Raw genomic sequence first — 15,193 nt, forward strand, 5'->3', positions numbered from 1 at the left:
AATTCAAAATTTCAGTTTCCCTCTCTTTTTTTCAAAATTCAAATTTTGCATTTTTCGACAATCTTGGTAGGGTTCAATTTCGAGATTGCAACTTTAATTTGGCCTATCTACAGATCGTAAAACCACTCAATTTTTTTAGATTAGCTCTAAAATCATCATAACATTCATCCCTGCAAATTTCGAAAAAAGTTGTCGGGACCGTGTGCACTCCGAAGCGCCACGGTCCCTGACATTTTTTCTGAAATTTCGGGAGATTGTCCTGATTATATTTAACAGCTTCAATCGAGAAGATTGGCTGATTTTACTGAAAATTGCTACCTCTAAATTCAAAATTTTCTCTCCCTCTCTAGTGCATGAGTTTTACAACAATAAGCCCTACTTACACTATTCCCGTTAGACGAAGCCGTAGAATTAAGTCTTTCCGAGGTTTAACTACTGAGGAGATGGAACCTAATTTGAATAGCCTTTTTAACGAGGACATGGGTAATTCCTCTAATCCTCCTAATGATGAAGAAGCTCTCCATGAGGTTTCTGAAGAACAACTTTCGAAATTGGATAACCAATTTGACGATTTTCGACAATGGATGTCTCAAGAATACCCCGATAGTCAAGCTCTTCCTTTAATTGAGGGTCTAAAACGTATGCTTCAAAGTGATAAGAATGGAATTGATATTTTCCGTGGTATTGCACACATTGTGGATTCGAATGTGATGCCTATGAAGAGTTGTGCTGAAAATTTGGGTTATACACAACCTCCTACTCAAGTCAATCATTCTATTCCTTTGATGACTTCTATTGCTAGCATACCTACCTTTACATCAAACATAATGGCTACTTCTACACAAGACATTCCTCCTGTGATCACCAGTCATGGGGGCAATCCTTCCTCTTCAATTAACCCTCTTCCTTCATTCAATCCGATTTCTTCATTCGTCCCTTCAATGAGTGTTCCTATTACATCTCCACAAATGCAAGGGGGCAATTCATTCAATCATTCCATTCCTCCTTGTAGTGTTCCTCCTGTCCAATCATCTCCTATGACTAATTATCATAGAGTCCCACCACCTTACTCTTTACCTTCTTTCAATAACATAACACCTCCATCTCAATCTAACACATCTAATATGAATTCTTCGACTGAAGCGACCATTAACAATCTTGCACAAACTGTCTCTTCTTTACAGCAACAAATTGCCTCTATGAATCAATCTAAGTTTAGTGTGCCCACATTTGATGTTGCAAGCCCACTTTCTCTTGACATTGTTCGAGCTATCCCTCCTAAACATGTTGAAATCCCGCATTTGGAGCTTTATAATGGTAAAGGTGATCCTCTAACACATGTTAAGACTTTTCAAACAATCTGTACTGATTTTGCCTATGACCAAAGGTTGCTTGCAAAATTGTTTACTAGAACATTAAGAGACAAAGCCCTACAATGGTATTGCTCGTTGCCTTCCTATTCTATTACTTCTTTCGAACAACTTGCAAATGCTTTCATTCAACAATTTCAAAACAATATAAGTCCTAAAGTTACTTTGATTGATTTAATGCATTGTAAACAAGGTGTTAAAGAAAAAGTGACTGATTTCATTGGTAGATATAAGCATTTGTATGCTCAAATTTCTTTTCCAGTGCCTGACAATGATATTCAAAGAATCTTTATTTCTAATTTACAAAAAGATATTCGAGACAAACTTCTGTTTTCTGAGTTTACTTCTTTCCAACAGTTGTGTGCAACTCTTCACAATTATCAACTGACTGTGAGTCAAATGGAACAATCACATCCTATGGCTCCGAGTGATAAGGGTGATAGCAGTCAACAACCATTTGGGAAGTTTAAACCGAACAGAGATTCCATCAAATTCAATGAAAACATCATCAACAACAATGTGAATGCAGCATCAAGTGTGCCTCCTATTTCTAAATTTTTCAAGAAAGAAAGAAAGTATACTCCTTTGAATGAATCATTGCATAGTATTATGAATAAGTTATTGGAACAAAATGTGCTTACTCTTCCTCCTATAAGGCAAATTGATCCTGCAAAGATTACTTCACCTTATTTTGATAACAAAGCTTTTTGTCAATTTCATCGTCAGCCTGGGCATGATACTGAAAAATGTTTTTCTTTAAAGGGTAAAATTCAAGATTTGATTGATAATAATACTATTTCTGTTTCTGGAGTGAATGATAAAGGCAATACATCTGTAGCTCCTCCTAATCAAAATCTTCAGATTTTCACTGATCCATTACCTTCTCATACCTCTAATGCGATTGAGACTAATGATTCCTCTCTTTCATCTGATGGTCTTGTGTCTATGACTTCGAATGTGATTAACTTTGTAGAGCAGCAAGAAAACCCTAAAGAACCTTCCATCACATTTGATTCCAGTGAAACCATTAGGGCACCTGATGGTCCTTTATACATAGTTGCAAAAGTCAAGAATACACCTTGCCGTGGAGTGCTTATTGATCCTTCGTGCATGGTTAATGTTATTACTGAAGAATTTCTTTTTACTTTGCAATTGAATCAAGTGATTTATGACAAAACAGATGTGATTGTGAAACTATTTCATGCATTTTCTTCTCCTGCAATTGGTTCTATTACATTGCCTATTGAGGTCCATAACAAATCCCTTGATGTGAACTTTGCTATTATTCCATCTTCCGAACAATTTCGTGTGAAGCTTGGCTATCCTTGGCTATCTTCCATGAAAGCTATTGCTTCTCCTATTCATAAGTGTTTGAAATTTCCCCATAATGGTGAAGTTGTTACTGTCAATCATAGTCTCTTTAAACCAGCTGAAAGAACTTCTAGCGTTCCTCTTGATTACTTTTGGCCTAAACAATTCCAATCTCTTCCTCCGCGAAGTGATCATCTTTTCAAATCTTATCAAAAGTGGAAAACAGATATGATCCTATCTCTAAGTGAACCTAGAACACCCAAACTTGATATTCCTATCGTTCTTGAGAAGGAAGTTCTTCCTTTGAAAGATAAAACTAATGTCTTTCCTCAAGAAGATTCCCAACCCATCCCTATGGATGTGACTATGTCTATATCTAATAAACTTCCTAAAAGTAGACCTATCCCTCCTCGTCATGATGGACTTGGTCTCCTTCCTAAACCAAAAATTCCTCATTTATATGGAGCAGTTCCTCCTCCTTTTTATAGAGAGAAGAGACCTTCTTCTTCTCCCATTATCCAGCCTAAGAGACCACAACCTAAACACCCAAGTGATAAGGATGAGAACATTCCTCCTCCTCAATCTTCTTCACTTCCTACTAAGACTAAACGAAATCATTCTGCACGTGAATGCCGACAAAAGCGTCGTCTTAGAGCTCAAGCAGTTGCTTCTCAAACTTTGCAATCTCCAAAAACACCTTCAACAAGCATTATTCCATTTTCTCCAAAATCTCCAAAACATAAGATGCATGATGGTCTTGATCCTGTGCGAATTAAAGACCCTATTTTTATAAATCTTGATGATGCTATAGATGAAAATGTTATTCATGATGAAAATGTTACTCCTCTTGCTTCTGATAGTGAATATGAACTTGTTGATATTGATAACCATTTATCTAATGAATTTTCTAAAGAACTTATCCTAGCTCCTAGACAAGAACAACATGGCTTGGAACATGAACATAGCCCTTGTTTGGATCTTGTGATAGCTCCATCTGCTGTGTTGGATGTTCCTCCTCTAGCGTGTGCCCTACCTTCCCGAAACATTGATCAGCAAGATCGGGGGGTAGATGACGTGCTAGACTAGTTACATTAGCATAGCAGATTCTCTCCTCCTCTCTTGTGTTACTTCTTTTATATGTTATTCTCATTCTTCTATTTGTTGTCCTTGGTGTTGTCTACTTGAGGACGATGCAAAGCATTGAGATCTCTTTTGGTCTCTCTCATGTTGACTCAAAAGACACATGTGTTCCCTTCTTCTAGGTGACCTTCCTTGATTGGGGAATGAAGAACAATTATGCATACATACATATCATATACATGAATTATCATACAGCATACTGACCCCGAGGAAAGCGAAGTCACCTCGTGCTTTGTGTTTTGTGTCTATTATCCTTGGGTTTATCTCACACTTGGGGGCTAAATCCTTGCGATAACGTGCTCCTTTCCTTTCTCATTTCTTATGTGTATCACTACGTTAAAACAATCACCCCCGTTGAGGCGTGTGCGATCGCTTTAACGTAGGGGGGCATACACCCTGTCTATCCCTTCAGGATACATGAAAATTTCTTGGAGAACTCAGCTTTGCCTTGAAAATTTTCGGTATTTCTCTTGCATGACTCATAGTGAGGGAACCTTACTACTGACAGTCATGGTTCTCCCTCATGATCTTCCCTTTTACTTTGTCAATCGAAGTCATAAGATCCTTAGTCCACTGGGGCTTGGTGTGTCTTGCCTCCTTGACGTGGTGAAAGTCTTTCAATATTGTTTCCTTGTACTTTACCGGAAGTATGAGCATACATACTCCCGCTAAAGTGGGGGTTAAATGTAGCGTCCTAAAATTGCGACACTTGCAATTTCGACTGCATTTCGGTCTTCACGATGGCGGCGCAACACGCAACCTGAATGGAGACCCCGAAACTTGTCCACGACACCAAAAACTGCATTTTCAAGCACCCTAGCCTGAACCTCCTTTGCACCCTGCTGTCCCGGGAGGTGGGACCAGAGCGCCCAGCGCCCTGGTCCCTGGCCCTATTTTGGGCCCGGTCTCCTATGGGACTTCGGGTCTTTTTAGTTTGCAAATTGGAAATTATCTTTCCTGGTCGGCCTAAGGTCGGGAAAATCAGTCTTTTACCCCTAATTGGCAAGTATATAAACTACATTTTCCTCTCCCATTTGGGTGAGGAAGAAGGTCATATGTGTACAAGCGTGGAAACTATACTCAAGCATTCCTTCAAGCAATTGATCATTTTAAGTCTCCATTCAAGGCTAAGTGTTGCATTCAAGACAAGGATTCAACCATTGAAGAGGAGATCACTTACAACATACAACATCTATACCTTCGCACATAAGGATACAAACATCCTTACAACAAGGTATTAGTACTTGTTTTACATTACAGACATTTACATTTACAGCATTGCTCATTTCTTGGTTAATTCCAAAACCGGGGTTTGACCTAAAGGCAAACCCCTAATCCCTAACCCCCCAATCGTCTTCGCTTTTCTGTGTGTAGGTTGCAGGTACGCGGCTGAAATTGAAGATCTGGAATCCTTGTGCAGAGACGAACAGATCCCCCTTCGTTTCGCGGATTTTTCGGACGACCCTGGCACTCGGGCGCCATCGTCCCAGCAACTTTGGCTCAAATTTGCAGGACAGCGCCGTATCGACAGTTTACTGCTAATTCCAGGTCCGCAGCTTCATACTGTATTCCTATCTCAGTTTATAAGCGAATCTTTCTCACTTTCTATGCATTCCTAGCTTAATTCTTCTATGCACATTCTTTACAAAAGAGGGTAGCCTTGCTGTCATAACCCTTGAAACTCATTTAGCATCCAATCTTGCATTGCGTGGGATTGGATCTTGTGGGTTTCAACCCCTCTTTTGAATGTAAAGTCTCTCCCCTAAGTGAAAACCATCAACCCTAGTGAATCTCCCTTCTCTCTCCTTGGAGTTGGAAGAGGGGAGAGCAACTAGGGTTCGATCGCGATTTTCCGCTTTACACATTCAAGTTGCAAAGGCTTGCTTGGAGGTAGGTCTTTGACCCAATCACTATCATCTTCAACATTCCCAGTACCTGCAACGTCATCTACAGTAGTAGACTCTCTGAATGGAAATAAATCAGACACATTGAAAATAGGAGAGATACCAAGACCCAGAGGCAATTCAATCTCATATGCATTTTCCCCAAATTTGTGCACCACTCGGTAGGGACCAATCTTCTTCATAAGGAGCTTTGTGGGCTGACCCTTAGGTAGCCTTTCCTTTTTCAAATAAGCCATGACCAAGTCTCCTACCTTGAACTGCAAATCTCTTCTTTTAAGGTCTTCTCTGGCCTTATACTTTTCTGCATTTTGTTGGAGAGTGGCTTTCACTGTGTCATGTATGTCCTTCATGGTGATAGAAAAGTCCTCACCCAATGCACTTCTCCCATCCATACCACTGAGGTCCCTGAGTTCCAAAATGCCTCTTGGATGGATACCATAAACAATTTCAAAGGGACTTTTACTTGTACTTCTATTCACCGAATCATTGTATGCATACTCTGCTTGACTAATCACCAAATCCCATGCTTGGCAATGTTGTTTGGTGAGACACATTAACAAATTTCCCAAAGATTTGTTCACAACCTCAGTCTGACCATCAGTTTGAGGATGGTAGGTTGATGTGAAGGACAAATGTGTCCCCAACTTCTTCCATAATATTCTCCAAAAGTGTCCCACAAATTTGGAGTCGCTATCAGTCACTATGTTGAGAGGTAGGCCATGGATTCTAACAACTTCTTTGAAGAACAACCCTGCAATGTGGGATGCATCATTTGTACATTTGCATGGCACAAAAATGAGCCATCTTACTGAACCTATCCACAATGACAAAGATGCAATCAAATCCCCTTGGTAACCTAGGGAGCCCCAACTCAAAATCCATACTAATTCTTTCCCGAGGCCTATTGGGAATGGGAAGAGGCTGATATAACCTTGCATTAGAAGACACACCCTCATCTCTTTGACAAATAGGACAACTCTCTACAAACTTCCTAACATCAGTCTGTACCTTTGGCCAATAATAATACCTTGTGACCTACTCCAAGGTCTTGTCAAGCCCAAAGTGACCTCCTAGACTTCCATTATGTTTCTCCCTAATGATGTTCTCCCTCATGGAACATTTAGGCACACATAACATGCTGCCCTTGAACAGCAATCCTTCCTGCAATACATACTCAAAAAAATCTGCATGGCAAGAGTTAGAAAAGTTCAAACAAACTTCATAAATTTATTTGAAGTCACTATCACCTTTGTACATGTCTTTGAGGGCATCTACTCCCATGGTTTGTAACTGAATTTATTGAATTGTGGGTATCCTTCTACTCAAGGAATTTGCTACCTTGTTTGATGTCCCTTTCTTGTGCTTGATTGTGAAGGTATAGGACTACAATTGCTCCACCCATTTGATATGTCTCTGGTTCAACTTTTCTTGCCCATTTAAGAAGCTTAAGGTATGGTTGACAGTGAAGACTATGAACTCCTTGGGCAGTAGGTAATGTCTCCACTTTTTGAGAGCATGCACCATTGCATAAAGCTCCAAGTCATATGTGGAATACCTTTGATTGGCCTCATTAAGTCTCTCAGAGAAGAAAGCAATCGGGTGTCCTTCTTGACTAAGGACTGCACCAATGGCTTGTTTGCTTGCATCACACTCCACTGTGAAGAGTTTGTTGAAGTCAGGGAGTCTAAGGGTAGGCAGCTCCGTCACCTTCTTCTTCAAGTGCTCAAAACTCTGATTTGCCTTCTCTGTCCACGTAAACTTACATTTCACTCCACCCTTGATGGTGTCAAGGATAGGGGCACATCCTCGATACCAAGTGGTGAAAAGGACTAGGAATCAGGTTTACAAGCAGTATTTGGTCAAGTGGCATGGTTTGCCAGAGGTAGATGCAACATGGTTGGATGAGCATGATATTCTGAAGTTTGGTTGCAGACTTGAAGATCTCTTCTCAAGAGGACTTGAGAACAGTTCACCCCGAGAGTATGGTGCAGGGGAACCAAGTGGACATAAGGAGTCCAATCCATGAGCAATTTAATCTTTCTTGTTTTGAATGTAATAAGGATCTTAAGATCCAAGTGGAACATTATCATGTTTGTAAGGCTTTATAGCCATCTTGTTTATCCATTCATGTAATAGGATCTAGGGGGCAAACCTTGGTCACACTTGTTCAAAAGGACCAAGATGGGTCCTGAAAGATGCCATTTGTGTTATGTGGTCATATTTGACTCCTATGTAATGGTTTTGTGTCAGTTTGGTTGGTTGTAGGGCCAATAGTGCAAAGTTGTACATTGTTGTCAAATTGTCATGACAACTTTTGTTGTCAACTTAACAACTTTTGTGGTTAGTTGGTCTCCAACGGTCCTATGGTTCAAATTTCAGTTGTGGACATTGGGAGACGTTGGATGATGCATATAAAAGCCTCTGAGGCTGAAATTGTATGATTGATGAAGATTTGATGAATGAGAAGCCATCTTTGTTGCAAGAAATTGTGTCTCTGTCTGTTTATTCTCTTTGTTTCATTATTGTATCCGAATGGTGAATGCATCTAATGTGTTTGGAGGGTTGAAATAGCATTATGCCTAACATCTCCAAGTGGTTGCAGGGGTTGAAACAAAGTTTGGAGCCAGGGGATTGATTTTCTTCAGTTTCGGGTTCTGAGGAAACCCTACCAAAGGTTTCATAAGACATGGTTGGTTCCAAACATTCCCAAGAGTGAAAATTCCTCAAACTCAAGGGGATGTTGGGCCAACAGGTGTATCATAGCATGGTAGGGTTGACAGAGGTGGCCGTGAGTGGAGGAGAGAGAAAGGTGCACTGAAATGCTTGGCATTGTGTAATGGCAAGCAATTGAAGAGGGGTAGATTGGTTTGTGGAAAACTAGTTGAGTGCAGGCCCAAACTTCTTGTGGTATCTTTGGTTTTGACACATTTTTTGAGTGTCCAAATGGTTGTGAAGTTTATGTGAGTCCATTCTAGAGGGGTTGCTTTGTAAAACAGGCCTAATTGAGGCTCTTGACCAACTAGGACAGGTAGTATTTCGTATAGTTGGTCCAAAGAACTCCCACCTGAATCTGACATATGTTATAGAGGGCCCAAAAGGGTACTCAAATATGCAATTTTTGTGCCCAATGGTTTGGGAAGTTTGTGAGTTATTCCCCAAATACTCAAAAACTAGGGCTACAAGGATTGTGAAGCCTTTGTGAAGAACAAGGATATTAGGAAGATTGTAGACCACTTCCAATGCATGAAACATGTCAAGAGGGATGTGAAATGACATGGCATGAAGGTGGTTTGGGTCTATGCTTTCTTGTTGGTGTTTGAGCTTTTTGAGTGCATATAGCCTAGTGTGAGCAAGGGCTATAGGTAGAGGTATGTTGTCTAGTATTGAGTGATGTCCACCATTGGTGTTGTGAGTTTGTTGTGAGGTTGATGTGTGGAAGTAAGCCCTTGTTGATTGATCGATTGGAGCAAGTTGAGTGAGTGTGTTGGGATTGGGAATCCTACCTAGTTTCCCTGTGGCTCCGCATCAATGAACTAGGGTTAGGGTTAAGTGAGAGGGAATATTTGAATGGAGAAAGATAAATTTGAACCCAAGGGATATTGGCATGTGCTTAAATGTCTAAGTAGACAAGAGTGTGCATGATAGCATCAAAGATAAATAGATGGTTAAAATCAACACATATAGTAATTTAAAAGTGAACAAGGCCTACAACTAGATATGGAACATACATTGAGAAACATACATTGAGAGATGTAAAAATAGCTAAGGACAATCACAAGTATCATTAATCATGTTTATAAAAGAAAAATCTTAAACCAAATATAAGACGAGAAAAAAGTGTGAAGTCTTTTCATCTCTATAATTACTTGGAAAAGAAACTAATGCCACATTAATTAGAGTTGTAATAAGAATGTTCTCCATTAAAGAATGCTTTAAGTAGAATACCATATAAACCCAAAACAAAAGTTGACTGAATGAATAAGAAAAAGGAAAAAAAATTAATTTAAAATGGAGGCCGGAGGCTTAAGTTTCGATGTCCCAAATAAAAAATACATATATAGATCTATATATGGTGATCTGAACATCAAATTTAAGGTATCATATTTGAATTACAGTGAGGATTACGGATTACCCCACGTTACAGTCTCTCAAACTTTGACGGAGATAGATCTGTTAAGGCATGTATAATTTGTTCTGACATTTGCATCTCCAGGCTTCAGGATAGTATTCTGCCGGTTCAACTCTCATTTTCAAACACACAAGGCATCATTTCCAATGTTTGACGGAGATAGATCTGTTAAGGCATGTATAATTTGTTCTGACATTTGCATCTCCAGGCTTCAGGATAGTATTCTGCCGGTTCAACTCTCGGAGTTCCTGGTTTTACAGGCACTCGAACAGCCTTACATGGCGTACATTTTCCACATTTGGAGATGCATGTGGGCGGCCATGATCCCGGTCCGCTTAGCTTCCTCCTCCTAATCTCTATCTCTACTCTGCTCTTCTGTAAGATGCATAAAATTACAGGTTGTTAGGCCATTACCCAGTTTGAAATTAGTACAAGAGCTTAAAAAGGCCACAGATTGTTTGTCATTTGAGGTATCGAAAATCTAAATAACCTAATATACAATGTGGCATAGATACTGAAGATTTTATACCCGATGTAATTGAGTTGTGGTGGTTCCTCTGATTGCAATCCGTCCAGACACATCTGCTTGCACACCAACACAGAGCTTATTAATGGCTGCTGGTCTCTAACTAGTACAAATCACTATTTCAACAATTCAACTCACCTGTGTACAAATCATAACTTGTATCTTGAATCGACACAAGGATTGCAGTGGAATACAGCAACAGTGCAAGGCAATAAACGAAAATCTGCCCTATTCGGGGAATAAGCTCCATCTCGGAAAAACAATCAGCCCACTTCCTCCTTGTTGGATTCCAGGCTTCTGTTTCATTATATAATGTTGAATCCTCTCATAAGTAAAACTTTTCAGGCTTCTGGTACCTCTTTTGATAAATGCAAATGCCCCTCTTGGCTCACTGGATATTGTTGTTTAGAACTATAAAGGCTGAATACTGTTATGTCAGGCACGTTCCCAATATTGTAGCGGCAGTACAAGAGTACCACAAAAGGAAGCAAAAGTAAACAGAAAAGGGGAGCCTGTGCTCATATATGGCAAAGGCTATAGCTTTCTGTAATCTGAACTCTACAATTCCACTATGAAATCTCCAAGAGGGTACAGAAACATTCACCTTCATCAATGAATCTACTGCCCATTTGGCCAACACAAACCTTGTGAATTGTTCAGAAACTATAAATGGGTCCTTCCTACCAAAGGGGTTGAAGAACCAAATATGGTTTGCAAATTGCAGGGCATATCAGCACCAAGACCCTCATGAAATCCATGTTCCTTTCTATTGGGTATTGAGATATGGGCTATGTCAACCAAATGCACATGGCATGAAGTCAACTTCTAGACTAGGATATCACTAAATTCAAGCTCCCCACCTGCTAACTAGTTTCTTTAAGTTCTGATGCCATTGCCCTAAAATCTCTTCATCTGCTCATTGAGGAGAAACTCCTAGTTACAAGTTAAAGAAGAAACCCACAAAGTTACCTAACCAGTACCAGGGCAAGTGGGCAACTGTTCCCACAAGTATCTAACTAGTTTCTTTAAGTTCTGATGTCATTGCCCTAAAATCTCTTCATCTGCTCTCTCGATGAGAAGCTCCTAGTTACAAGTACAAGTTAAGAAGAAACCCACACAGTTACCCAACCAGTACCAGGGCAAGTGGGCAACTGTTCCCACAACTATTTACCTATTTTGAAGTTGTAGACAAATAGTGAGTGAGAGTGAGTGAGGTAGGTAGTTCAGCAAACTAAGCTGGCCGCCGTCAAGATTGGAAGAATGGTGATGGCGATACCTAGATAGGAAAGGATTTGGTCCTCTTAGGACTCCCAACACATTGATGTTGAGTGGCATGTGAATGGTTGCTTTCTGATGCAAATTTCTAGATGTACAACGCACGTTTCATTTGTAGGGTGTGTTGGATAGTGGGTAGTGTGAAGAGTGAAAATAAAAAAGGTAAGAGCTGTGGAATACGCATTCCCAGGCACTCACTTTGTCTAAGAGTCAGCCGACATCACCTTACGCTCAAACAGTCGCACCCCAGACCCACATTGCTCCCACACTCCTTTTCTAACAGTGACAGAAGCCATGTCACCATGCTACACGACACCTTAAGCCTCCAAGCTCTTCTCACTCAACCATAAGTATAACTATGCTTTAGTTGGTGATGATAAATTTGACCTATATGGGACCCCATTCATTTTGGATGAGACCGTTGCAGTAGTACATTCGTTGTAGGAGCAACAGATTGAAGAACTTCTCTAATAAATTGGATTCAGATCAGACGAATAGAATACATGGAAGTACAGGCTCTCCTCGCCTAGACAAGATAGAATGGGACATCTATTAAGTCGATAGAAATGTGAGCTCAAGGAACTGTCCCAATAATTGGGTTGGAACGGAAAGGGGAATGGATCCTTTTACAATGGAGAGTTATAAATGGAAAAATGGTTTTTTCATAATTCACATATCAATTCAAATCATTTTGTAAGTAAAGATATTTTGGTTTCTTTAATTCACGCGGCATTAGATGAATGTAAGAAGACTAGACTTAAAAGGGAGGCAAAAAAATATACTCATCTTGGAAGTAAAGATATTTTGGTTTCTTTAATTCACACAGCGTGAGATGAATGTAAGAAGACTAGACCTAAAAGGAAAGCAAAAAATAATTTCCCGCTAAATATTTGGTTCAATGATGAGTGCAAGTTAGCAAAAAGAAATCTGCGAGAAAGTGGGATGTGTAAGGCAAGCAAGAAAGCATACGAAAAGTTTGTTAAGGTGTGAAAAAGAAAAAGATGTGAGTATAAAAAGGATTAAGCCAATTACCTTTGGAAAACAAAATCCTAAAGTTGATTACCCTTAGAAAACAAAAGATTTTGGAAAGAGCCGCAACAAAAGAGAAAACAAATAGAAAATAGTATCACAGGGCCTCAGTGGCTTGAATGCACAAAAATATTATACAAATGTGAACAAGATAAACATAGACCCTCAATAATCAATGCTACTACTCAACTTTTCACCATTGAAGCTATCAATTAGGGCATAAAGAAGCTAGCAAGAGGAAAAGCACAAGATATAAATGGGCTACAAGAAGAGCACTTAAATGGGGCATTGATGTTCTTGCACCTCATATCAACCATATCTTCAACAATGGCATTCAAGAGGGCTTCCCAGAAAATTAGACGACTAGTATTGTGATTCCCCTTCACAAAAGTGGCGATATGAATAATCCGTCAAATTACCGCACTATTATGGTTAACCCCCTTCTTGGGAAACTTTTTGGAAGCATGATTGAAGAATTAGTAGTTGGACACTAAAGGACAAGTTGGTTTTAGACCAAAAATTTCCACTATTGACCATGGTGTTACCCTTAGGTTCTTGGTTGAAAAAAATAAAATACGCAAGGTGCTGAGGCCTTTTGCTATTTTGTAGAATTTTAAAAAGTCTTTGATAGGGTACCATGCAATAAACTTTGGAATGGAATGGAGGAATTGGGGTTTCCATGTGAGCTTAGAGCTACAATACATAGGCTTTATGAGCAGGTCAAGGCTAAAATTAGAACTACATATGGGTTGTTTGGAAGTCATATTGGTGTGAAACAAGGGTGTCCACTCTCCCCAACTTTGTTTGGGTTATACATTGATAAGTTGGAAGAATGGCTAAAATGGACTAGTGGAGGGGGAGTTCAGTTGGCTAAATATGTTATAAAGTTACTTCTATATGTGGATGCTCATTTCAATTGCTAAAAAGGCTCATGGCTTGAGGGAACACTTGAAGTTGTTTGAAATCCTTTGCCATGATGTTGGGATGCAAGTGAACGTTAGCCAAACCAAAGTGATGATCTTCTCTTTGAAAAGAAATAAAAAGACACAAAATAACTTTCTTTTTGAAGGCAATCCTTTAGAGGTGGTGAATGAGTGCAAATACCTTCGGATTGATTTTCGCAACAAACTCAAATGGGAAACATGTAGAGCAAAAAGAATTCAAGGAGGATGGAAAGCACTATATTCCCTACAAAATAGATGTAGGAATGCAGAGTTATGGGATTGGAAAACCAAAAGAATGCTTTCTGGTTTTTTGGTCACCCCAATGATCCTTTACAAGTGTGAAATTTGGGGCAACAACATGTCAAATTAGAAATGGAGGCAAGTAGAAAGAATCCACAAACATTTGATGATAAGTAGTCTCAAAAATAAAAATTATTGTCTTGTACGAGATTTTATTGGTAGAAACAGCAGCCTTCCCTTTAGAAGCATCAACAATGGTTTGTTTGATAAGTTACCTAAAGAAGACTCAAAATATGGAAAAGCATAGTTGGTCTAAGATGATTTTGGAGGAAAGACTAAATAGAAGGAAGAACACATGGATGAAACAAAATGACAAATTGATAAGAAATGGGATAATATACAGGAGCGCCCAAATACCAATAAAGAAATAAAAAAGTTCAGGGGGGGGGGGGGGGATTTAGGAGCAGCATATGGGGGGGGAGATTAGGAGCAGCATATGGTCAAAACAAAATGGACTTAAAAGAGACTATTATATCAAAGAATTCAATCCCATGTGCGATCATGAGGAAAAAGCCTACATAGGAGAAAATATTAAACGTAAAGCAAAGATGCTAATAGCTCAATTGAAAACTAGTTATCATCACCTCAAGTGTGAAACAAGTAGATGGATGATACCTAAAGAAGAATGGGAAAATAGAATATGCGTATTTTGCAACATGGGAGTGGTAGAGACAAAGCGACATTTTGTCATGGAGTACCTAGTGTATAGTGACATCTGCACCAGTTATCAGGATATTTTTTAAATGGACAATTTAAGCACTTTGTTTGAGGAAACAAAACTGGACAAAACAACAAACCTAATGATCAAAATTCACTATCGAATGGTAGATCTAAAGAGGAGGTTGCAAATAGTTTAAGGATTTGGTGCCCTGTTCTAGGGGTGTGTGATATTCTTGGGTCCTATAGGCCGCATTGGCCTCATGGACATTATTATAATCTTTCATTCATACATTCAATCTTTTCACTGGAAGATATTAAACATGGTATAAAGAATTTCGTAAGTGGTATTCAATACATTAAAAGGCTGCAACAAAAAATTTAAAATGGAGAATTGAGTTGCTTGCTCCGCACATCAAGAGAAATTAATAATGTCAAATAAGGCAACTTTCCATCTGAGGCATTTTTATCCCACTTCACAAAAGTGGAGATACCAATAATCCTTCTAATTATAGTAATATTATGATCAATATTCTTCTTGAAAAAAAATTTGGGAGCGTGATTGAATGCAGAATCAATAGGTGGGTTGAAAAAGAAGGAAAAAGAGC

At 39.2% G+C, this 15,193-nt stretch overlaps 1 protein-coding gene across 1 annotated transcript; it reads right to left on the minus strand.

The window, feature by feature from the left end:
• Window positions 1–9,753: 9,753 nt before the first annotated feature.
• LOC131067699 (EPIDERMAL PATTERNING FACTOR-like protein 5) lies at window positions 9,754–11,698 on the minus strand. The gene is made up of 3 exons (XM_058002812.2): window positions 10,519–11,698; window positions 10,384–10,436; window positions 9,754–10,229 (listed from the first exon to the last, which is right to left on the minus strand). The coding sequence occupies exons 1-3, from the start codon at window positions 10,628–10,630 to the stop codon at window positions 10,023–10,025; spliced, it is 372 nt and encodes a 123-aa protein (XP_057858795.1). The 5' UTR covers window positions 10,631–11,698; the 3' UTR covers window positions 9,754–10,022.
• Between the last annotated feature and the right edge of the window lie 3,495 nt (window positions 11,699–15,193).

Source organism: Cryptomeria japonica, chromosome 2, assembly GCF_030272615.1.
Source record: "Cryptomeria japonica chromosome 2, Sugi_1.0, whole genome shotgun sequence".
NCBI classification, from domain to species: Eukaryota; Viridiplantae; Streptophyta; class Pinopsida; order Cupressales; family Cupressaceae; genus Cryptomeria; species Cryptomeria japonica.